Source organism: Ascaphus truei, chromosome 10 (assembly GCF_040206685.1).
Source record: "Ascaphus truei isolate aAscTru1 chromosome 10, aAscTru1.hap1, whole genome shotgun sequence".
Lineage (NCBI taxonomy): Eukaryota > Metazoa > Chordata > Amphibia > Anura > Ascaphidae > Ascaphus > Ascaphus truei.
In genome coordinates this window covers 19,884,222-19,909,547 of record NC_134492.1, presented here as the reverse complement: position 1 = coordinate 19,909,547, position 25,326 = coordinate 19,884,222, and the positions used below count along the sequence as shown (strand labels likewise).

The 25,326-nt window shown below is 45.7% G+C and overlaps 1 protein-coding gene across 16 annotated transcripts in view; it reads right to left on the bottom strand.

Annotated features, from left to right (window-relative positions):
• The window catches only part of PTPRF (protein tyrosine phosphatase receptor type F), a 534,777-nt gene that overhangs the window by 50,703 nt on the left and 458,748 nt on the right, over positions 1 to 25,326 (bottom strand). For all 16 annotated transcript variants that reach the window (XM_075616080.1, XM_075616081.1, XM_075616082.1 and 13 more), the window contains one exon: positions 10,802 to 10,990. In XM_075616080.1, coding sequence (XP_075472195.1) covers positions 10,802 to 10,990 — 189 coding nt within the window. The remainder of the gene's footprint in view (positions 1 to 10,801; positions 10,991 to 25,326) is intronic.

The following is a 25,326-nucleotide window of genomic DNA, read 5'->3' as shown; positions in this document are numbered from 1 at the left end:
GCTTTGCAAATGCTTTAAGCTACAGTAACACAACATAAATCCTCTCTCCCTTATTTAACCTCTCAACATAAGATGCTTTGAACAGTACATCACCTTTAATTATGAATCCAGAGATTTGTGAGAAGACTTCAGTTCTGCTTTGATCTCATTAATTCCATGCATAAGGCATCCCATTGTCAAATGTGGGTGTCCCCTACCTTTGTCTGCCCATAAAGAAGAGTATTATATACGGCCAATTCCTACTAAAGATGAATTTCATGTTGGCGATGATGAATATATTATATCTGCATGGAGCTCAGAGGCTTCCATGACATGGCGGCTTCACACCATATTGTATAAGGGCCGCACTCCTAATAGAGAGGTGAATTGGGGCTGGCCAGTAATGGTCACCGGCTGTAATTAGGACAGTGAGCACTGATTTGACTGTCCATATTCATGGGGTCGCATGTAATGCTGCTTGGAAATTATTTAGTGAAGAAACGCCTTAAAAACCTTATTGCTGTTACACACACACGTGGTTGGGAAATTGTACGAAATTTCAGCAGTTCAAAGTATAGCAGGACAAGAAGGTCAGAGGAATTTACAGTTGAGCCGTAGTTTAAGCCGAAGAATCACTTGGACAGCTTTACTCTTCCAGCTCAGATACGCTTTCTCCTTAAATCCTGGAGTGATACGCGTGGAAGGTATTCAGCAATGTTTGCACAGTGATGGTACAGAGCTCAACTTGTGTTTTCCTTTCCCCAGATCCATAGAGCTGCTGCTCTGACAGCTCCAAAATGTGTCCATACAGGAGTCTGTCCGGACTCCTTACAGAAGATATGCTCTACAGCACTTAATGCAGGTCCGGGAAAAAACATCTCGCTGTCAGAGCAGAAGCAGTCACGCATTATTCACACGTGCAGAACTGGGGCAGTTCAGAGACAGAATGGGGCCAGTCTGAGAAAGGATAGGTGGTTTTAGCGTGGCATTAGCGTGGCATGACAAGGCTGTGGTGAAACCAACCATTCTAAAACAAAAAGACACAGTGTCGGACTACTTTTTAAAAAAAAATGATATGGACACAAAAATAGCACACAAAAAAAAAATGCAGGTTTCAGTTGGAGAAATATCTGGCACCTCCATAGTCAGAATTACAGCATAAAAGGCAAAGAGGCATGAACCCACTAAATGTAGAGCCCTGAAGGGCCAAATACAGTATCCAATCTTTAGATTTTGTGGAGGTTGGGGGGCGGGGGGGGCAGAGTGAAGACTATACCTGTTGGTTACTTTTGAATAGCAAAGCCGTCCTTACGTGTGTGCAGAATCGGACGTTTCCCCAGCAATATACACAATAAAGGAAAGAGTGATAGAAAAGTCTCAAAATAGTTGAACAACATTCCAACATGTGCCACTGCTGTACTGTGTGGGATGAGAACAGATTTGACTTTCCACACTTTGGAGGTGCTTGTAGACAACATGTTCACTGGCTTGTGCCTTCACCATTGGCAACTACTGCTGGGTATTCTCATGAACAACAAAGACACCAGTTAACAAGCAAACTGGTTCTCTCACTTACCAGAGTTTTGCCTCTACCTCCTACGACAAGGAGAAAAACATTGTATCCTTCACACCCAGCATCAAACTGAATGAACATATTGATTGTGTTTTTTTCACAGCTCTGGCAGGACTTCCTTCCTGCACCTTGCATTGTGCTCCCTGTGAAGATCAAATGCATTACTCGCGATGAAAGCAGCACGGTTTGGTTTCGTCAGCATGCTGGTAGTTTTATATTTAGAGCCTTTCAAACGAATGTATGTCCATTACATCAGGTGTTTCCCACCCAATCCTTTGTGGTGATTTACAGTGCTATAGGAGAGGGCTTTGTGCAAAGATAGAGAAGCTCATCGTGTTCACTGCAAAAATCCCCATCACAGCCCAGATAAAAAGAGTCAAGTATACCCCGCTGTAATCTGTAATCATTTCTTTTTTTTTAACTACAATGGACCAATGTTATATTATATATATTAAGGGAGTAGTGCAAGGTAAAAGTATGCAATTACCCATTTGGTGAGGGTAGCCTGGAAAACATTGCATGAACATGTTACAGAGTTTTGGCTGAAAGCAGCGAGTTTAAATACTGGACTTCGACTTCCAAGAGGCCAGTCCATGGCGACGAACAATGCCTGCTGTTTGCACAACGTACGTGGTTGCTGTTTTTCTGCTTCTATTCACGGCTCAATTTCAGGGAGCGGTAAGCAGAACAATCCTCTTACGTTATCTGCGTTCCTCTCGCTTTTGTATCACTTAATATTTCTAAAACTGTTAAAGTTCTTTTTCAGAAAGATCATTTGTATTTAGCCCGCAGGAATGTCGGGTCATTAATGAATGACGACACTGTGCTTAGGTATGCAGCCAGGATTTGTACAAGCCTTTCTGTGTGTGGGAGACTTGGAATTTGTTCTATTTTTACTCATCTGTCCTTTTTTCACCTGCCAAGGAATCAGACAACAGAAGCTTTCTAATGGCTTTTTTCTTTTACTCAAACTGTTATTACTCAGAATGCACCATTCCAGCAGAGTTCCAAGGACAGCTACATAGTACCATTTGATTATATTGGACAAACACGGATCCTTCCTGTTGCCGATTTGTTTTTGCCGAGTTTATCTACATGTTGTCTCTTGCATGTCCTGCCAAATCTCTGTGTTTATGTATCTTTGTAGACAGATTAAGACTGGTTTCGAGACAGAGTATGCCACAGATTATATGAAATATAAAAATCTCTTGCAGATATTCAGATGCATTAAAGAATCCTGATAATTGATGTAGATTATATTTCTTGTAACAACTGTATGGGGCCAATGTGAAGCTGAACCCGAATTTAATCTTATTGGCCAGAAATCTCTCTGCAGTGCCTCCAAGATCGTAGAATTTCTGTTTCAAAAGAAAACATTGGTAATCTATATTTTTGGTCAATAATGTTTGTATTAATTTCCCAATTCCCATGGTCTGTTTTGAGGGTATTGTTTTTACTTTGCATTCTTCAAGATGTGTAGCGGGTTTTAGGTCATTATGCAGTTTTAGCATTTTATCAATATTGCTTCTTTTTATGTACGGCGGCAGCAGAAATCAGATGGCCGGCAATCATGCCTATTCATCCAAATTGGATTTAATACTGTGTGGATGAAGCCAGGTTAGCCGGGGTTAATGAGAGCTGGAAAATAACCCTTCAATCTGTTAACATTGCTTTGAACAGAATGGTTTCTCTCATCTGCCTAAACTTAGAAAGAAGCTCCAATAAAAGTAAGTGGTGGCTAAAGAGGGCAGGTGAGTTTCTGACCCGAACACACATCTGCCAAACAAGACACCCAAGCTTTCTTGGTGAATGGACTTCATTTCAAAGACAGCAAGTACTCGGTTTCAACGTTCAACCACAGCAGCTATAAAACCAGATCTGTGCACAATCTATTCCCGGTGGAAGTCCCGGAGGTCCCAGGAGCAAAGCTGGACGCTTCACATTGGAGAGAGAAGTCTGCATGTACTCACGTGTATGTATGGGCCTGATGCACACAAGACACTGCGTCTGTTTTGCTTAATGGAGCTTTATTTTTTTCTATTAGACAAATTACATTTGTATCTGCCTTGTTGGCTTCTAATTAGAATAAATGAAGTGTTTATCCTACCTTCCTCTGATTAGGTTATGCTGAATGAGACTGCGCACTGAGCAATGCAGGGGGTTTATCCGCACTGCTTTACTGTTGCGTCTTGTGACATCTGTCATACCGCCACCTTGAAGCATTCAGTAATATAGCTGTACGGCAGGTTTGCTTTATACCACAAAGATCTGCAATTCCAAGTCTGTCATGACAGGTTATGTAGAAAGCAGACGACAAGCTCGTGCACAAAACTGAATCCTTTTAATTACAGTCTAGCAACAAAAAAAAGTCATCAAAACCTTGAAAGAATGTAATTTTGCGCTGACTTGTACTTCATGTCTGCTTTCCCAATCACACTGTATTTTGTAGCCGTCTCATGCAGCCACTAAAGTAACTCATTAAAGGAGTTTAATTAGCTTGCCCGTGAGCTTCTATTGGAATCTGCAGGGAAGGGATGTGTAAAACCCAGGTCTCCATACAGACAACAACACAACTGTAAACCTACAGGCTGATCAATAACAGATCCCAGGGGCTGCGTACCAATAATTGTGATTACTGTAAGCGCCACGTGAGTTTCTAATAGCTATAATGATTGTAAGTGTTTTAATTCTCATTTGCACGAGTCCCCAGGGGATGTGTTTTATATTTGCTACTGGAGGCATATTGTATATTTCCCCTAAGACACAAGACTCTGTTCAGTCTCTTAATCTTCTGACTCTCCATCATGACTCATTGGGTTCTGCCGGAGCTGCACGCTTGATGTTCCCTCTTCATCGCCGTAGCGCGTTTTTTTTTTTTTTTAAAACATCACTTGCTTTCCCAATGTTGATGCAAGTGTTCATCCTGTGGCTAACTGCCGTGAAACACTGATGTCCCCATATCATTTACACCAGAGGTTCTCAACTCCAGTCCTCAAGATCCCCCCCAACTGGTCAGGTAAGGATATCCCAGCTTCAGCACTGGTGGCTCACTCAGTCTTTGACTGAGCAACCAGTGCTGAAGCTGGGTTACCCTCAAAACCTGACCAGTTTGGGGGGGGGGGGAGGGGGTCTTGAGGAGTGGAGAACCTCTGATTTACACGACGTCGCCCACCAGGCCGCCTCTTGGCATCCCCTACTTCCCCTGTGCATCCGGTTGAAAAGCAGACACAGGCAAAAGAGCCAGAGGCAACACGTGACCAAGAAGCCCATCTCATTCACAGCTATAATTACTGTGTTGATATAGCAGATTATAATGATAACCGTGGCCTTTATTACGCACATTCTCATCCTGCTGCATAATGCTGTTAAAAATAATTAACATGGGTGATATTTTCTTTGCGCACAAACATAGCAAGATTACGACCTGTTTGCGGGAGAGAGAAGCTAAAGGTTACAGTGATTTTTTTTTTCTTAAGTCCCGAATTTATAAATGTAATTAGCCCCCCCCTCCCCTCCCCCTCTCTCATAGTGTGTGTTGAGAGCGGCCGTCTTAATCTAGGTGTCTGAATCAGTTCTGTAATTACACAGACAAGTTTGTCAAAGAAAGACAATACCTGCTGTGCTGACCTTTATATAGATTAGAAGAAGAAAAAAACCCCACTAGGTTAGAAAGTAAGCGACGCGGTGCTAAAAGAATGTGGTAATGCGGATGACGTGCGAGACGGGAGCAGACTCTTCCATCATCTTTATTACCAAACCACTTCAGTCCATATTTTATCAGCGCAATCAGGGTAATGCGGCTGAGCCATCGAGCGTTACATGGGGCCCAAGCCCGTAGAAGTGGATTTCACCATTGTTATTACTTCCCGTCAGAGTGGAATGTACCTCTCAAGTAGGATTGAAGTGTACACATGATTTGGGGGTTCTGCATGAGAGAGTCGCAGGTTTTCTAAAATGCAGTAAAGTGTGGAAACAAGCCCACAGTCAGATTCCACAAGAAAGAAAATGTATATATATATATATCTTAACCCTGGCTGTGCTCAAAGCTGTGACCATGCAGCAAGCTTAAGCCTATAGGGAACCATGTTAAAAATGGTTTTGAAGCAAAAGGTGGCACTGTGTGCTAATTTGCATATCATTTCCCAGAATCCCTTGCTGCAGTAGTAGTGCTGTGTGATAATGGTGAAAGGCGGGGTTGCAGACCTGTCCAAGACATGCAAATGAGCATACAGTAATATTTCCATTTGCTATATATATATATATATATATATATTATATATACCATATCACACCATATCACATTTTAAGTTATGGTGGGTGAAAAAGGCAACAAAAAAACTCCACCATTCGCATATAGCCAATAAAGAATATCACTTGTGAGCACATTCACATGTCTGAGACAGGTCTGCAACCCTGCCTTCCACCATTATTATTATATGTATATATCCATATATTATGGAATATCAATTCACATGGAGCCCATTTAAGCTGATGCATCGCCGTTCACAGATGAATGGATATTCCAGGCAAAAGGTGACACATTGTGTGCTCATTTGCAAGTCATTTCCCAGAATCCCTTGCTGCAGTGGGAGCACTGTATGCTAGGTGATAATGGTTGAAAGGCAGGGTTACAGACCTGTCTAAGACATGTGAATGTGCTCACAAGTGATATTCTTTATTGGAGATGAGACCCATTAAGGTCGAAACAGCTGTCTGTGGGTGGGTTTTCTGGGTATGCACCTTAACCCTGGCTGTGCTCAAAGATGTGACCATGCAGCAAGCTTAAGCCTATAGGGAACCATGTTAAAAATGGTTTTTGAGGCAAAAAGTGACACTGTGTGCTCATTTGCATGTCATTTCCCAGAATCCCTTGCTGCAGTGGAAGTGCTGTAGCAATGCTGGGTGATGATGGGGAAAGGCGGGGTTGCAGACCTGCCTAAGACATGCAGATGAGCATACAGTTGTATTTGCATATATATATATATATATATACTGTAAATATTACTGTATGTTCATTTGCATGTCACATACCCACACACAGTAAATGCGATAAGAAATATTGCTCAATATAATCCTGCAAGTTGAAGGGAGAAGGATTTTGAATGACATGTGATAGGTATATACAGCAGGGGTGCTCAACTCCAGCACTCAAGATCCCCCCTCTCTCAACAGGTCAGGTTTTAAGGATATCCCAGCTTCGGCACACGTGGCTCAATCAGACGCTGCTTCAGCAAAGGTGGCTCAATCAGAGGATTGAGCCACCTATGCTGAAGCTGGCATATCCTTAAAATGTGACCTGTTGGGGGCTTTAGGACTGGAGTTGAGCACCCCCTGGTATACAGGATTGCTATATACAGTGCTCGACAAACCCGGTCGCCCACTCGCCAGGCGCGAACGGAAATTGGCCCGTGGCCAGCTACTTTTTCCCCCTGCTCTGCGCAAATTTTAAAAAAATTAAAAAAAAAAAATAACAAAAAAAATATCCTCCTGGCTGATTGGCCAATTGGTCGTGACGCGGAATGGAGCCCTTCTCTGCAGGGGTAATGGCTTCTCCTCGCGCGCGCAGTCCGTCTCCGTCTCCTGCCCGCGCTTCCCTCCTCATCCCCTCCAGTCTCCGCTCCTGTCGGGCAAGAGATGACAGCAGGGGATTTCTCCCCCCATCTCCCCCCCCCCCCCTGCCCCCCGGTTCTGCTCCTGTCCCTGTGGCTGCTCGCGCGGGGCAGGAGATGACAGCGGGCGATGTTCCCCCGTCCCGGTTGCCCTACGGTCCCCGCTTTCCCCCAGTGCCAGTGGCTGCTCCCGATGCCAGCAGGGGTGTTCCCCTCGGTCCCCGTGGCTGTCTCCGCTTCCCCACCCCCCCACAAATTTAAAAAAATAAAAAAAAATATCTTCCTGGCTGATTGGCCGTGACGCGGTCGTGACGCGGAATGGAGCCCTTCTCTGCAGGGGTAAGTAATGGCTGCTCCTCGCGTGCGCGGTCCCTGTCTCCTGCTCGCGCTTCCCCTCTCATCCCCTCAGTCTCCGCTCCTGTCCCCGTGGCTGCTCGCGTGGGGCAGGAGATGACGGCAGGGGATTTCCCCCCCACCCACTCCCCCGTCCCGCTTGCACTCCGGTTCCGCTCCTGTCCCCGTGGCTGCACGCCCGGGGCAGGAGATGACAGTGGGGAATGTCCCCCCCCCCCCCCCCAAACCTGCTTCCCCTTTGGTCTCCGCTCCTGTCCCCGTGGCTGCTCGCGCGGGGCAGGGGATTTCCTGCTTGCCCTCCGGTTCCGCTCCTGTGGCTGCATCCGCTACCCCCCCCCCCCCCCACACAGAGAGTGTGTGTGTATGAGAGTGTGTGTGTGCGTGTATGAGTGAGTGTGTGAGTGAGTGTGTGTGTGTGTGTGTGTGTGAGAGAGAGAGAACGTGTAGGACACCAAAGGTATCCCCCCACCCCACCCAGTCAGTCATCCCCCCACCCCACCCAGTCAGTCATCCCCCCACCCCACCCAGTCAGTCAACCCCCCACCCAGTCAGTCATCCCCCCATCCCACCCAGTCAGTCATCCCCCCACCCCAGTCAGTCATACTCCCCCCCACCCAGTCAGTCATACTCCCCCCCACCCAGTCAGTCATACTCCCCCCCACCCAGTCTGTCATACCCCCCCACCCAGTAAGTCATACCCCCCCCCCACCCAGTCAGTCATACCCCCTCAGTCAGTCATACCCCCCCACCCAGTCAGTCATACCCCCTCCACCCAGTCAGTCATACCCCCCCCCACCCAGTCAGTCAGTCATACCCCCCCCCCACCCAGTCAGTCAGTCATACCCCCCCACCCAGTCAGTCACCCCCCCACCCAGTCAGTCAGTCATACCCCCCCCACCCAGTCAGTCAGTCATACCCCCCCACCCAGTCAGTCACCCCCCCACCCAGTCAGTCATCCCACCCCCCTGCCCAGTCACCCCACCCAGTCACAGTCAGTAATCCCCACCCAGTCAGTCAGTAATCCCCACCCAATCACCCACCCAGTCACCCCACCCAATCACCCACCCAGTCACCCCACCCAATCACCCACCCAGTCACCCCATCACCCCACCCAGTCACCCCATCACCCCACCCAGTCACCCCATCACCCCACCCAGTCACCCCATCACCCCACCCAGTCACCCCATCCCCCCACAGTCACCCTCTCTCCGTCTCTCACCCTCTCTCTCTCCCTCTGTCTCTCCCTCTCTCCCTCTCACCCTCTCTCTCACCCTCTCTACGTCTCTCTCTCACCCTCTCTGTCTCTCTCTCACCCTCTCTCTGTCTCTCTCTCACCCTCTCTCTGTCTCTCTCTCACCCTCTCTCCGTCCTCTCTCACCCTCTCTCCGTCCTCTCTCACCCTCTCTCCATCTCTCTCTCACCCTCTCCCGTCTCTCTCTCACCCTCTCTCCGTCTCTCTCTCACCCTCTCTCCGTCTCTTTCTCACCCTCTCTCCGTCTCTCTCTCACCCTCTCTCCGTCTCTCTCTCACCCTCTCTCTCTCTCTGTCTCACCCTCTCTCTGTCTCGCCCTCTCTCTGTCTCGCCCTCTCTCTGTCTCACCCTCTCTCTGTCTCACAATCTGGATCTGGATATTTTATTTACCCTATATATCTTAACTGCCCTATACCTACACCGAAATAACCTATACTGCTTTCTTCCAGATCTGACTCAAGCTTCACACAGAAGACATTGGAATCCCCCGTAACCCAGAAGACAGGTAGGGAACACATCCCCTCCAATGTATAACATTGTGGGAATGAGGTACCTGGACATTGAGGGACTGCGGATCAGGTAAGATCCCAGGCGGGATTGCTGCTTTAAATATTCTGAAGCGGGGGCATCCAGGCACTAGTTAAGGGGTGCAGGAAACTAGTCATTCACATCTGGCATTTTTTTCTAGATTCGACATTTATACACACACACACACACACACACACACACACACACACACACACACACACACACACACACACACACACACACACACACACACACACACACACACACAAAACAAGGACTAATTGTAGTATAATGTAATACAATAAATAAACTTATGTCAAAAACGAATGTTCTTACTAGAAATTTATTAAATTTATTTCATTTATGGGTTTTTTTAAATGCGGGCTGGGGGCGGGATTAGAGGCGGGGTTGGGGCGGGACTAGAGGCGGGGTTGGGGGCGGGACTAGGTGGCGAGTAGATTTTTTGGTTCGGCGAGTAGATTTTTGGGTGATTTGTCAAGCACTGGCTATATACATGCAAAAAGGTTGGTGTGTGTGCTAAATGCGAATACGTGATACAATATAAGCTTCTACATGTAGTTAGCTTGTACTTTCAGGCCGGTATGCCTTGAATTTGATGGATGAGAAGAATGGCCCAGCGGGAAGACAAAAATTTTCCCCATAATTGGACTGTAAACTTTTCAGAAGCCATTCATTTATTGTATGTACAGCACTGTGCACAACATCAGTTCTATACAAACATATATTATTATTCTCCTTCCTACAAGATAGCACGTTGAGTTTTAATTTTGACATTTCAATCCAAAAATGAATTCACAACCCATAACTTCACACCTTTGAGTTACTATGAGATACTGCGCTGTCCCAATCCTTTTGTTTAACTAAGCATTCCCTCATAGGACCAAAGTGAACTGATGCCGGTGACATGTTTAAGGGGGCTCATCTGGGTGATTGATACCCTTTTGTTTTTAACCCAAATATGACACCTATAAGTAATTTTCTCTCTCTAAAGTGAGACTTGGGAGGCGTTTGATTTCTTCTGGCCCCTCCTTTTGGTTGATGTCCCTGCGTGTCCAGCAAGTGTCCAGCAAGCGCTGAAGTCCCCCCTCCCCACATCCCCTTATCTTTACTGGGTCTCTGATAAGGACATGGTGGGATAAGGGGAAAGAAAACACTTTATTGACAAACTTGAATTCACAGGCCCTAAGAACCTCAACTGGCCGACTATGTGGGACTGACCCTTTAATTATTCAATTTCCTTATACGTAGCAAATCATGGAACATTTAACCCACAATGGTGCAGAGAAAGTGCATCCTGAATTCCGTTAGCAAAATCCGTGCAGAAAGAAATGGGCTGCTAAGCCTTGTTCCAGCACTGAAGTGGTTCCATGAATGGGAAAGCTCACTTTTACACGACACTTGCATTGCTCCCAAAACAAGGGCGCCAATCGCGAGATCAATCCCTCCACAAACAAGACGAAACACGGCGATAGTTTGCATCCCTACCTGAGCGCAGTTGCTTGATTCGCCCATTGCTCATTGCCGTGTCCACAGGAAGGAAGTCCTTGAACCAGGTGATCTCCGGGTCAGGGTTACCACTGGCGGCACACAGCATGGTGGCCGTGCGAGTCTTCTCCACCACCTTCAGCTGGGGTCCCATGTCAATGGTGGGGAATCCATGGGGAAGTTGCTCCTCTGTAAAACAGTCATCAGTGGAATTGTTAAAGGGGTGTTCATTCTTACAAACGTGTTACAATCACAATGATGTTCTTCCCACTTAGTTATCTTTTATTCCGTGATGTCCACATTAAAAAATATAGAAATATATTTAACATGTTTAAACAAAAGCCATGAAACCCTAATTAAAGAAGTTTCAAGTCTTCTTTAAATGCTGCAAGAACAGTGTACTCCTCGCTGCCCCTCTCACAATGCAAGTGAACATTCATACAAATGAGCCGCAGACAGACTTGTAATGCCCCAATACCAACTGTAGGCAGCCATATTAGATGGAGCCCGCATATAATGCATATTATGCTCAAAACGGAGACGTGATTAAGTCCCTTTCCAAGGGATCTGCAATATTATTGAGGGTCTCTGCAACGGAAAAGGGATAGTTGTGCAATTGACAGATAACCCTACACTTAGGAGATTAAGGGGGGGAAAAAAAATCAACCCATCAGGAGTTACGTTATCTTTTTATATCAACACCCTCAGGACTGAATTGTTTACAGACGTTGTGGCAGCATGTGAAACCTTTGAAAGAGAAATATAGATGGATAGGTCATCATAAAACAAAGTATAACAGACACACAGCAAAAATTATTAGCATATCTGTTGCATACAAACAGTGCAAAGGCTTCCTTTGGGAGGCTTATCAATATTAATATGGACTATGTTAAAAAATAAACAAGGGATTACTTACACAAAAAAACCCCCACTTCTTAACTACTTCACAGTGTGTCCCATGGATAAAGACCTAATTATCGTTACATGTTCATGGGCATAATTGGGGATGAGACCAAGTGTTTCCAGAGTTCCTGTGCTTTTCTCATCTATCCCAACCTGTTTTCCAACTTGAAGGTGCGGCAATACAGAATAAACGGCCCTAGCTGGGGGGCGGGGGGGCTAAAAAAGGTTGCCTGCCCCAGGAGACGGTGCAAACTTTCTCCCGAGGAAAAAGGCTGCAGCTGGGAGGTTCTGAACTTTGTGTTCATTACAAAGCATTCTCCCTCCTAATTTGAATACTCTTGAAGGCACAGAGAGCTGAAAGGCACAGCTGAGCGGCTGATATGCAAAGCTGGGCCCTACCACACATAAAACAAAAGCTTGGCAAGGAGGCAAACTATAAATACACATTTAGCTGCTGAGACACAGCCATAACTTTCAACTACTATTCAGGAATTAAAAAGCCGCGCCCTGGGATATGGATAAATAAATAAAAATCGAAGGCAGGATATTTTTTCCCCCCAATTAACGTTTAAAGTAGTGGCGAGGCGTGGGAGTGCTTCAATTGGTGACTTACTGCCACCTGAGGGGCGATATAAACAAAAGCCCCTCATCCTTCACAAGGTAGAGAGGGGCCGCTGAGAAAAATAATTAACCCTCTCGGCCTATACCCAGCGCCTCCAGCTGTGTTGTAATATACAGCAGAACTATGTTATAGTGATGCTAGATTACAGGGTCAAATGCAGCTTATACTAAAACTATTACATAGGAGACGTGGAGAGAGTCACAACACATAGAAAGCAATGAGAGTTTTACATATTAATCAGAGGAAAGGAAGGCGTCTTCCAATGTAACAATACAAAGAACAGTAACGCAGACCTGCTCTTACTCACATGCACAGGTGAGAAAAAAGGGTCACACTTCCAAGTCAGCAGGCCCCAAAAAGAACGGGGAGGCAGGTTGCTCAAGCAGCTAAATTCAACTCTTTACACCGCAACTTATTGAAATGTGCGGTGATGTAAATATGTATGGTAAGGAGGTGTTATATATATATATATATATATATATATATATATATATATATATATATATATATTTTTCCACCAGAAAATGTGTGCGTTTTTGTCCAGTGGGCCTGAAATATAGACTGACGTGGGACAAGGAAGCATGCCGTCCACACACAGTGAATACACCAACAAATCTGTTATGGACCAGTGATGCAGCCTACAGAGATCTCTCAATGCACTCCACTGATGGATGGAAGAGATGCGGCCTGGAGACTCCAGGGCAAATGCAGCGTACATCTGTGAAAAGGTAATTAATCTTAAGCAGGTAGTTTTCTTTTTTAAGAGGCGAGAGACAGCTCTTGGAGTAATTAATGCACTGCTGACCTGTCCTATTGATTTATCCCGCACAAACACAGGTTGATTAACAGGACAGAACATGGCAGATCGAAGACACCTAGAACTTAGAGAGGCAAGCATGAAATGCATATTGTTTACTGAAGCATCTTGTCCTATGTACCAGGGGAGCAATCAGAAAAACCCGAGAGAGGCTAAACATATACTTAAAGCCGCATTATGTTCAGAGCACAAAACACCAAGCCATGTGGACCAGATTTAAGATGGCAGCCTCCATGATGGTTTCTTAGCTGTATCACAAAACAGAGCTGATGTTGTATATGTAACGTAGCCATGGAGAAGTCTTGCATGGCTGTTGAGGTTTACGTTCTAATGGGACAAATATGCTAGACATTATTTGGAGAAAAAAAAATAGATGATATTATTGGAAGGCAAGGAAAACCTATAACAATAAACCTGAAATAGTATAAAGCCAAGTTTCAACCACTGCTATAAACTGAGCTTAAGCCTAAATGGAAGCATCTCAATACAAGTCTGGCCTTACCCAATAAACCATGACAGTAAGGAACACTCTATATAACTCCCTTGTCAAACCAGCTTTATATTTGATGACGGACAAGATAAGCAGAGCAACAAAATATGTCCGGCTTTGCAAGAATGGGTGTCGAGTGGTCAATGAATATTGGAAAGATGTAGGCTGACATCTTATGTCCGACCCATATTACTTAACGATGAATGTTTGTTTCTTGGTTGAGCTTTTCCCCACTTTTTCACAGAGATCAGCTCACGGGAAGTAACAAGAGATTGAAAGTAAGGACGGATAGGGGATGCTGACCTTGTACGAGACTGAATGCGCCTTTAGTAATCGCTGCAGATTAATGTGAAAGAGAGAATATAAGTGAGACTTAATTAGCTAGTACAGTGGATTCTGGGGTTAAACAGTGGTATACATCTAGAAAACTTCCTAAACTCACTGTTTAAAAGCTACTTCGTTCATATGCATTTGTGTTTTGAGCGCAGAGCTGCAGAAGAACCTAATTTTGGGAATATAAAAGCATATCTCGTGCTGATCTAATAGATCTCTGCTAGACAGTCTTCTAGCAGTAATTTATGTTATGTTGTCTCCTGTACCTGTTTCCACCTGTGGAAGAAGAATGCAGACCCCTCTAGCAGTGGAGAGGTTAAGGCACATTAAGCTTTGACCCAAAGGCGAGTTCCAGGATTGTCCCACGCTCACACAACCACAGAGGCGCCTCTAAGCAAATAAAAGGATTTAGCTTGTCTGCTTTGTGATCCATCTCCGTCCCACCGCTGCCCCTTGTACCCAGTGAGCTGCGGACGGCAGCGGCGACAGTCGGGCATCTTAATCCTCAAACACGTCACTTGTTTGACCTGAGATTATGTACAGGCTCAGCGTCTCCTGTCACCGTATAGAATGCAAAGCACTTGAGGTTATAAAGTTGGTTAAAGAAAGCTCGTCATAGGAGAAGGCCAAATGCGTACATACGGCGCTCCCAGTTTGGCTAATTCATAGTCTATCATGCATTTGACATGGAAATAGTTGTAACTGCTTCACTGTCACTGTGCGGCCCTCTGGCTATAATTTGGTTATAAGTGCAGTCCTACTTAGGTGGGAGTTGCTGTTAGCTATGTGTCATCTCCGCTGCCATATTAATGGTTGTTCCACCAAGATATGTTCAAGACCTTGGCATGTTTAAACCTAGCCACGAAAAAGCCCAGTAACACAATGTATTAGATCGTACAATACACACATTATTGCGGCCTTATTTCTGAGGAATGAGGATAGCAGAAATCCCAGCTGTGCAACATAAAAGCTCAATTACGTTTTAGAAAAATTACAATTTGGGCCATTTCTAAAAGCCGTGAAAAAACAAACAATATGTGTCTTCGGTTGTTTAAAGAAATGGAGGCCAGATAATGGTGGCTAAACCTTACAGGACCTGGCTGCCTTAGAGCACTGCCAATGTCTGTGCTGAAGGGATGTGGCTGTATGTGATTGTGCCAGTATAGGCATGTTACATGCTGTATTCATTGCTATTGCTGCACATAAATACAAACACTGTCTGCTCTTTGTAATAGTGTTCCATTATCTAATTATGGTGCCCAGTAACTCCCTATTGTGCATAATTAACTAAACAAGGGGTGGACAACTCTAGTCCTCAAGGAGCACTAAGGTCAGGTTTTCAAGATATCCCTGCTTCAGCATAGGTGGCTCAGTCATTCTGACAGAGCCACCTGTACTGAAGCAGGCATATCCTGAAAACCTGACCTGTTGGTGGCCCTTGAGGACTGGAGTTGGCCACCCCTGCTCTAAACCCTTAGGTAGCTAATTAACACAGTGCTGTCTCCCATTGCTCGCCCCTATCTGTGGCACCTGCACAAAAACTGATTCAGTCCTTTTATTTTGTTTACTTTGTTTGGTAGGAGAGTTGGAGTCATCAATAAGGACGAGAAGAGAGAATACATCAAAGTCAACCAGGAGGAGAAGTTAATTGCATTGTGTTTGACAGCATCTAGAGAAACGGACTCAGACTTCACTAACCCGTTCACTGCAGATGGATCCTGACGTGAAGGGTACATCCCACCCCATCACAGCCTGAGCGCTCCTGCAGAGCAGTAGGGCTTTCATTCCAGCTATAATCGATGGGTAAAGTCACTGCCCGGCTGTAAAACCAGGGCGCCTTTAACACAGGGGCCTTCCAGTGCACTGCAGCATTATCTCGGCCACCACTCAAGAAGTGCAGCACCACTCACTCCTTAGAGCAGGTGTGTGCAAACTGGGGGGGCGTGAGATTTTGCTTGGGGGGTGCGCGAGGCCCCTGCAACACTTTACTCACCCAGATTAAGCCGCTCTGTGACGCGTTGCCATGGCACAGCAGCGGCAAATGATGTTGCGGGGTCATGAGGCGTCACACGCCTCAAAATGACGCCGCGAGTCACGTGACGTCACATGACCCCGCAGCGTAATTTGACGCAGCTCTAAGGTTGGGAGGGGGGGGGGCGCGGGTGACGCAGCAGGGAAGACAGTGGGGCGCAGCACAAAAAGTTTGCGCTCCCCTGTCTTAGGCTAAGGCCCCGCTCCCAGAGTCAGCGCACCCGCACTGCTGACAGGCGGTGCGCTGAGATACACAGACCGCGATATGCGGTCTGTAGGGAGCGGGAGCCGGAGCGGGAGGTGGGCGGTTTGACAGGGAGGGGGGGCGTGGCTTGAGCGGAGGGACCCGCTACTCTCCCCCCCCCTCCCTCCACGGACTCGGGCTGGAGCTGGAGCTTCGGTAAGTATTAAACACACACACACGCAGGCACTCATACATACACACACACACACACACACACACACACACAGGCAGGCACTCACGCACTCATACACACACACGCGCGCACACACAGGCAGGCACTCACGCACTCATACACACACACACACAGACAGAGGCAGGCACTCACGCACTCGGGCACACACATACACACACAGACAGGCACGCACACACACAGACACACACACAGAGAAAGGCACTCACCTGCTTTCACTCCACACTCCTCCCCGCTCCCCGAAGCCTCTCCTCCTCCCGAAGCCTCCCCTCCCCATTGGCTCACAGCCACACACGTCACGCGTCAAAGCTAGAAAACACCATTCTCTGGTGTCTCCAGCGGCTGACGCGCCACAGCGTGTAGTCAGCTGTGCCGCCAGTGGGGACCGGGACCAGCTCGCGAGGATTCCCCTGCTGGTGGGGAACTCGCTACATTGCCGCCCGCGCCAACGAGCGCAGCGGGACCGAGGCCTTAGAGGACACTTAGCATGAGACACACAACACTAATCCAATCACTTCCACAGAAGCCTGCAAACAATAGCACTCCTAAGGCAGACAGGCCTGCAGAGAATGGCATACACTATCTTATTCAGCCAACACTAGTAACCTCTTTGTTGCTAGAAGGGACCAAGTAGCAATGCACCATTAACTAGTGATTAATCCAGGGGTGGGCAAGTCCAGTCCTCAAGGGCCACCAACAGCTTAGGTTTTCAGGATACCACTGCTTCAGCACAGGTAGCTCAATCAGTGGCTCAGTCCAAGAGCCACCTGTGCTGAAGCAGGGGTATCCTGAAACCCTGACCTTTTGGTGGCCCTTGAGGGCTGGACTTGCCCACCCTGCAACTCGTCCACCGTATTTATAATGCCTTCCCTTGTTAGAGGGATCTAATTAGTGTATGCTACTGTATCACGTACGTATTCAGTACCCAGAGGAGAAATTACCCCAATATGCTGAAGTCTCTCTGATACTGAACAGGTCGAGCCCTCGCCTCCCTCAGAATATCCCCATCAGTAATACCTTCAATGCCCTTCAATGCCTCAGGCCTTATTCTCCAGCTGAGAGGGGTTAAAATCACTGGCAGACTTCAAGAGTAACCGCAAAGACGAGAAGAAGAGTTACCCCAGCAGCAAATCGATTCTCTGTGCAGAAAGAAAGGAAGGACTGCATCTTCTGACACTGGAGCTTATTAGTGCGGCAGTCCGGCATTGATCAGTGTTTAGAGGAAGGATAAGACATTTTACAGTCATATGGAGCTGAGCGGAGTGCCAAGTAACCACCCCCATTCTGCCTTCAAAAGATCTGAGCACAAGCCATCACCAGCTGGACCACAGAGAGCCATTGGTGCCACGATCCATTGCTAGCGTCACAGTGCAGTCGCGATGTCTATACGGTATATATAATAGCAGAGCGTGGCAGGGTCAGTGGTGCACTGGCAGTCGTAAAACGGTTCTGCGCACAAGGACAGCCTCGCAGGATCAATGCTGACATGCAGAAAGGGCAGGTCATGCAGAAGCAGGGACGGTCAATACGGAGAAGCCCTTTTCAGGGCAGAATTGGGCCCACTGAGAGATATTCGGACGGGGTTTTTCAAATGTGTGAAATCTGCTGTCAGGAAGAGGTATTCTAATTTGATCTATTTAACTTTATTTATATTTATGGATGGGGTTTTTTCCCCCCCGTGAATAATGCTGGTAACATATGCAGCTCTGTGCTCCCATTAGAAGCTCTTCAATGGATTGTCCAAGATCGGAAGAAGCTGGCAGTGAGGGTCACATGGGGATCACTCCGGGGGTTTGCCAATAAACAAAAACATTCCCAAACTGATCATATTAAGAAATGTATTGCAATAACGATAATTCTTGCAATAAATATATTTTCAATGGGAGGCATTAAAAGCATCATTAACAGGTTTTAATAAACTTTTTTTTCCCCCATTAATAAATGTGAAATAAAGAATCTCTTTTAAACATATATTTTGTTAAATAAATCATTAAAAAAGAAAAAACAACACCCTCAACTGTGCTGGAATAACAGAGATCTGGGTGGGGAACAGAGACCAAACAGTCAGAGTCCCCAAAATGTCATGGACTCGTGTTTGGCCAATATGAATATCACAATATTAAAATAGACAAAGTAATGTTGTATTATTATGATAACACTAACCTACCGGTACTGTGTGTTGCCCACATCAAAGGCATTGTCGCCCCCACTCATCTGCTCCTTTAGCAGACTTTCGTTGGATAATATAATGCTCATAACACACATCTCAGCTACCCTGACCAGGTGCCCTTCCTCATATAAAAAGGAGAGAGCTGGACAGTTTTGGAGTTAAAACGGCAATCCAAGCGCGCAATTTTGGGCGAATTATTTTTACCATAGGATTGAAGCAGGGGGTCTGCAGACCTGAACCCCACTCCGGGGACCGCCTGCTTCCAAAGATAAAGGTCTCCGTAGTGGGTGCCGGTAGCCACTCCGCTCCCAGGGTTCACATAATGGCGGAGTTTCATCAGGCTTGGCTTCCTATTGGCCCGCGTGACGCGGCAGCTTTATGTTTTGTCGAGATACAGGCACCCTCTTTGGAGGTCTGTATCTCGGGAAGCAGGAGGTCCACGGAGCTGAAAATAATGGGGTTCAGCCCCAGAGACCCCCCTGATTCAAACTTATGTAAAAAAAATAAAATAAGAACAAATAAAAGAAAGCTTGGATTGCTGCTTTAAATACACACGTTTCTGGTTCCAATCTCAGCCTTCAACAAAGACTAATTCTAGCTGAATTAAATTATATTTATACCTTCTAGCTAACTGTGAGTAACAACACCTTGCCTCTTTCTCACCTCCACATATTTGCGAGTGACAATGCAGTCCAGGGGTTGATATATTTGCTACCACTAAATATCCCAGAGGGGGCCGTGTAAATACCAGTGAAATTTAATTTCCACGTGTGTCGACAACAAGACCGGCCCCTGAGAGGTGTAAAGGCCAATAACAAACCTGTCCCAATTCCATACTAACCAAGGTTACGGTGTTTGGAATGCGTGCAAAATTAAGGACAATTAAATTTGCTTCCCCAAATTATTGCTACGTGACTTAATGGCTGCGTCCTTCAGTCCATCTCATCCTTGAAATATCGAGCCACTTAGCTCAGGCGGCACCTAAAATTTCATGTGCATGAAGAACAGTTAATAAGCTGTGAATCAGACACAGGCCATTATACAGATATCTTTCCTGGTTTTATACACTCGAGCAGTATTCCGACAAGACGCTGGACGCCCTGTTAGTATACTGGATAGGAGGCCGATTTAGACGCTCCTATCTTTTTTTATAATTGCCTCATTTCTGACACATAGCTGTACTGTTGTACACAAATAGTATTTATAAAGATAAAAATATAGCCATAATGTGGAGGAACGAAGCAAAGATTATTCTATGGATGACAAATGGGGGGGGAACTCTGGCCTATTAAGTATGTCCCTCTGACATCTCCGTGACAGTGAAAAGGACAAAAAAGCCCTAACGCGCCTGTTCCCCGTAGCTCAGGGTAAAATAATGAAACGTAGACAGAGAGAAGAGCCTATGGCATTATCAAGCGCATTCATCTCATACGAAGGTGACGGTGTCACAGAAGTAAACAGGCCAATAAGGATTTTCTTGAAGAATGGTAATAAGAATAAAAATAATAACTTTATTTCATACAGCGTTTTTCTCCCAATGGGAACTGAAAGCGCTTCCCAAATAATACAGTATAAGGCCGCGTATGCAGCACACAGGAATTTTTTTTACAGACACCATCCCTGCCCCGAAGAGCTTACAATCTATGATTGTGGTGCCTGAGGCACAGGGAGATAAAGTGACTCGCCCAAGGTCACAAGGAGCCTACGCCGGGAATTGGACCAGTTTCCCCTGATTCAAACTTGGTGTCATAACTGTAGCAATACAGATTAAAGAGAGCTCCAGTAAATCAAGTCTCTCATTGCATTGCAACCCCCAAAATGCTGCAACGGACCATCCAATGTCGCAGTTCACCCATCTAGGCTGTAGTAGCAACTCGGTGTGAACCCCAGTGTCAGCTCTTGGGAAAAGCGCTCATCTCCATGTGCCGCAGGAACCAAAAAATGAGATTAGCAGCTCTTAAGGGCAGGAACTCATGGTGCCTGCAAAATTGTAAGAACAGTGTACACTGCCAGTGCTATGTATGGAAGTATAATATATACAAATCTTCCAGGAGCTCATCTTTTCCCCTGTGGGGTCATAATATGACCTGTGGCCGATCAAGTCAGTTTGTCCTTTTTATCGAGAAGAAGGAAAGAGTTCTCCTCGAAATCGAATATTTGGTCACAGCCGTTTTGCCACAACCATATGACCACCGACATTCGGCCACAGTGGGACCCTTCGCCGCAGCTGATCCGCGGCCGGCTGCTTCTAAAGTAAGTTTTACTACTGGTTAGGGTAGGGGGTTCATTTAAAGGGTTTTAGGGTAAGGGCTTAGGGAGAGGGTTTTAGGGTGAGGGCTTCTGGTAGGGGGTTTTATGGCAAGGGTTAAAACATAGGGACATACCTTAGCGGCGACAGGTCCCGGCGGCGGGGTGACTAGCGGCGATGCGCCGGTTGTCATTTGGTCACGGCCATGACCAAATGTCCTAGACCGGTTCCCCAAGCACAGAAACAACTTGGAGGTGGATCTTCTGTTACCAAGACGCAGATATTACTCTTCTAACAAGTCTCCTAACTCGTGCTTCCCAGATAGATCCGGTGGGGATGCTAAATGAACCAACTGTAACTGTATAGGCAACTTTTGTACATAACCAATTATTTGAAACCCCTTACTGCTGGAAATTCTAGGTCTGCAACGTTCCATAACACCTTGTAAATTACCTTTAGCCTATCATACACAAAGATATCCTTCACCTTCCCAGTGCCTACAGTTCCCTGCTGGCAGGACCTTTCACCTTATAACAGCTGCTTACCTATCCCACTCATATCATAGTCTATTGATAAGCAGTCTTCTGTAACGGCTAGGTACCAAGCACACCATTAGTGATGAAGACGAGGCATGGCACATTGGTTAATGTGTTATTGAATACACAAGCTTCTGGCTTCAGTTCCTATCTCACCTACTTGCACTCCGTAACCATTTACTGTTCCCTGTGCTACAGACTTTGACTATCTATCATCTAACTCAGGGGAGCGCAAACTTTTGAAGCTACGCCCCCCTGTCTTCCCTTCTCCTGCTCTCGCGCCCCCCCTACCTTGGGGTCATGTGATGTCACGTCATGTGACCTGCGGCGTCATTTGACGCGTATGACGTCACATGGCCCCGCGGCGTCATTTGATGCAGCGTTGCCATGGCGACGCGTCACACAGCCGGCTGAATCCTGGTATGTGAAGTGTTGCAGGAGCCTCACGCGATCCCCCGGCATTTAATTAAATGCCTGGTGGAAGAGCGCAGGGGCCTCTGCAACCGCTCCGCGTCCCCCAGAAAAATCTCCCGCCCCCCAGTTTGCGCACCCCTGGTCTAACTGTCCTGTACCTTAATAAAGGAAATGTTGAACCTAAAACTTATCTGTACATCACAGACAAATTACAAGTCGATCTACTATTATCTACCCTGTACACTGTGGGTGACCAACTCCAGTCCTCAAGGGCCACCAACCGGTCAGGTTTTAAGGATATCCCTGCTTCAGCACAGGTGGCTCAGTCGTTGACTCATTCATTGACTAAGCCACCTGTGCTGAAACAAGAATAGCCTTAAAACCTGACCTGTTGGTGGCCCTTGAGGACTGGAGTTGGCCACACCCAGTGTACACGCTCCATCTATCATCAAGAGAACCATTAACCAACCACAGCCCATTGGTCCGGCAACTGTGCAGCACACAACCACATCACCAAAACGTTTTACTTGTAACGGTTCTGTACATTGTAGCTCTAAGAATGGGAAACAACAACCTCGTACTTCTCACATCCCAGGGACGGGGGGGATCTTTCGTCCTTTAACATGTCTCTGTCTAATACTTTAGACAATAGTATTGGTTTCAGCAGACAGAGGAGATAAAGCATGAAACTTTGCAGGGCTCATTATCCTCAACTTCGTGAAATTGGCGTATTGTGCACCAATTAGACATTGCAGCAGGAAATTACCGTCTGAAACGGAATAAACCGTAATAAAATAATAGTGCCAATATTACCAGTTAATGATTTCACTCTGTCACCTAAGGATCCAGACCTATACGGGAGAGAACTGTACCTTAATGAGCAGTGGCGATGTCTCGCACCTCATATGTCAGAGCTGGAAACCATTAACGTAGGTGAGCCGGGCCTGGCAATATTGCAGCCCTCAGCCCTGCACGGACAAACAGGCCTTTAAATGACTTTCAGGATAATGCAGACTACAAAGCCTGCTGCTACATGTCTGCTGCTTGTTAGGTTTTACCTGCATAGCTGCACAAACATGCACAAGGAGGTATTCATCATTACATGGGGGAAGAAGAATAGGAATAGGGGGGGGGGGGTCAAAATATATCATTGATAAGAGAAGGGGCTTGAGGACTCTTATAGTGATAGAGCAGTGCACAAGGAAGAATCATAACTTATAATAAAAAAATAATGTTAAGACACCATTATAGTTCGAGTGATAACTTATTTTTTTCCCAGTCATTTGCCAGTGGGGGAGAAGTATACATCCTAACGCAAATTTAGTGCAAAGGGATGTGCAACTTTCCAAAGCTAAACCTGTAACTTTGTGTACCGCAAAGCGTGAGGTCTGTGATGAACATCATATTTACCAACAATGCAATACACTCCCTGAGGTCTTTCCAAATTCAATTGTGTGCGGTTAAATCGCCGACTTCTACAACTTGTATTTGCACAAACGGTCCTCGGAAGATATATTTGTATATTTGAAACCTGTGATCATAATTACAAAAAGTAACCTTTGTAATGTATCATTAAATTGTGAAATACATGTTTTTGTCCCAGAGAAGGCTAGATATTTAACATTTTGTGATACCTTATATTTGACCATTAATGTTTCTCTTGGGTGTTGTACACAATACTCTTAGATGCCAGCTTTCTCTCTCTTGATATCCAAGGAGACTTTGGTGCTCATGTGAAACAACAACTATGAATAATTTTCAAGACAGTTTCTGAAAAGTATCTGTACATGCAAATAACAGCATAAGAGTTAATGCCACATGCCCGACTATAGAACCTGAAAGATAAGTGGATAAATGTCAGGCTACTTTTACACACTTGGGTGCTAGTGCAATGCGATAGCCAGTAGAAGAGGCACATGGACAGGAAAACAGATGGGCAGCCACACCAGGCACAATAATTATTCAGCTAAGACACAAACTGCAATATAGCCCAATAAAAATATGTTAGTGTGAAGAAGACTAGAAAGAAAGCTAACTTCATGCATTCTGACGGGAGAAATTATTTTAGATTGTTGGAGGCTAAAGGCAACCAAGACAGTCAAAGAAAAAAAGCAGAACTCAATCCCGTGACCAGCGTCTCTCACTCACAGTTTAGTAGTTTCATCCAGATTTGAATGAAACGGCACAGAGCAACCAAGAACATAAAGCTCTTATCCAGCTGCTGGTCCTTGGCCACTTTAAACCCCTCCAGGGTTCAGTGTTGGAGAGGACATAAATACTTTGCCAGAGTATGTTAGTGTGTGATGGAACCTCATAATAGCCGATTAGTGAACTGAACCAAAGTAATTCCCAGTGTTCCTTCTCCCTCCTGTCCGCTTGACACTAAGTTCTGTTTGAGGAATAGCCAAAGTCCTTAATGGAGAAGAAACGGGAAAAACAACGTTTTGCTTCTTTCTTAACCCTCTCAGGTCACCTTTAACCAGCAGGCTGAAACTCTGGAGTCCCCTGTGTGTCCCTGGATCAATGACATCCATGTATGTCCTTATATGTATTTCTGTGTCTGTGCAGAATTGACCTTAACCAAAGATTGAAAAATTAAAGCTTATCTAGTTACACTAACTTTAATGGCATTTTGTTTTGTGTGTGTGCATATACATTCACTCTATTGCAGCAATAACGGATGACCTTTCCTGTATTGGATATCATATGGTTATGATATAGGTATATTTCATTAGCATTGCAAAGTGAAGAGGTGCTAGTTGAAAGCACGCAGCCAAAAACCCCATCAGTGGCGTGTTCCATCATTCAAGAGATGTTAAGAGCTTTTCAAATGTAGCCTTGGTAGACGAAGAGCCTCATTCTTTATCCACCAAAGCAGCGGTTTGGGGCGTTTTCAGACAAAAATCCCTATTGGTTTAAATGGGAATTTTCGGTGGAAATAGAATTATCCCTTAAGTCTGAACAGAATATCAGCAACCATCCAATCCATATCTCTTTCAGCATTGTCTAGCTATAGGCTAGCAAAGAATGCTGCATTGATTTTCAAGTTCTAGGGATCATGGCTGTTTTATTTAAATGATGAAGTATTTTCAAGGTGGTGCATGTGTTATCAATGAAATATATGATTATCGGAAGGGGAGTCTATGTGAAACTTCTACTTCGTGCAGACTTTCTCCCATTTAGAAAGGTTGAAGTTAGGGGTGGCAGCAGGAATTCAGTGGGGTACGGACATCTTCTTTAAAGCGTACAAGGGATTGTCCATTTTTGCTTAGCTAACAATATGTAATTAATTGGCACTCACACATTTGCTATACTGCTTGCTGAGTGCCAGGTGCAGTTTACAGGGATCTAGTATCACATACAAGGTAAGGACACCCGTGCCATGCTTTGCACATCTGTCTGGCAATGGCAGGACTAAGCTCCAGCGAATCAATTCACACTACAACACCGTGGAGACACCTTGACCTCGTGCGTCTTCCTGAGTCAACAGCAGTCTTCGGGTTTGGCAGAATTAGGAGCAAATCATG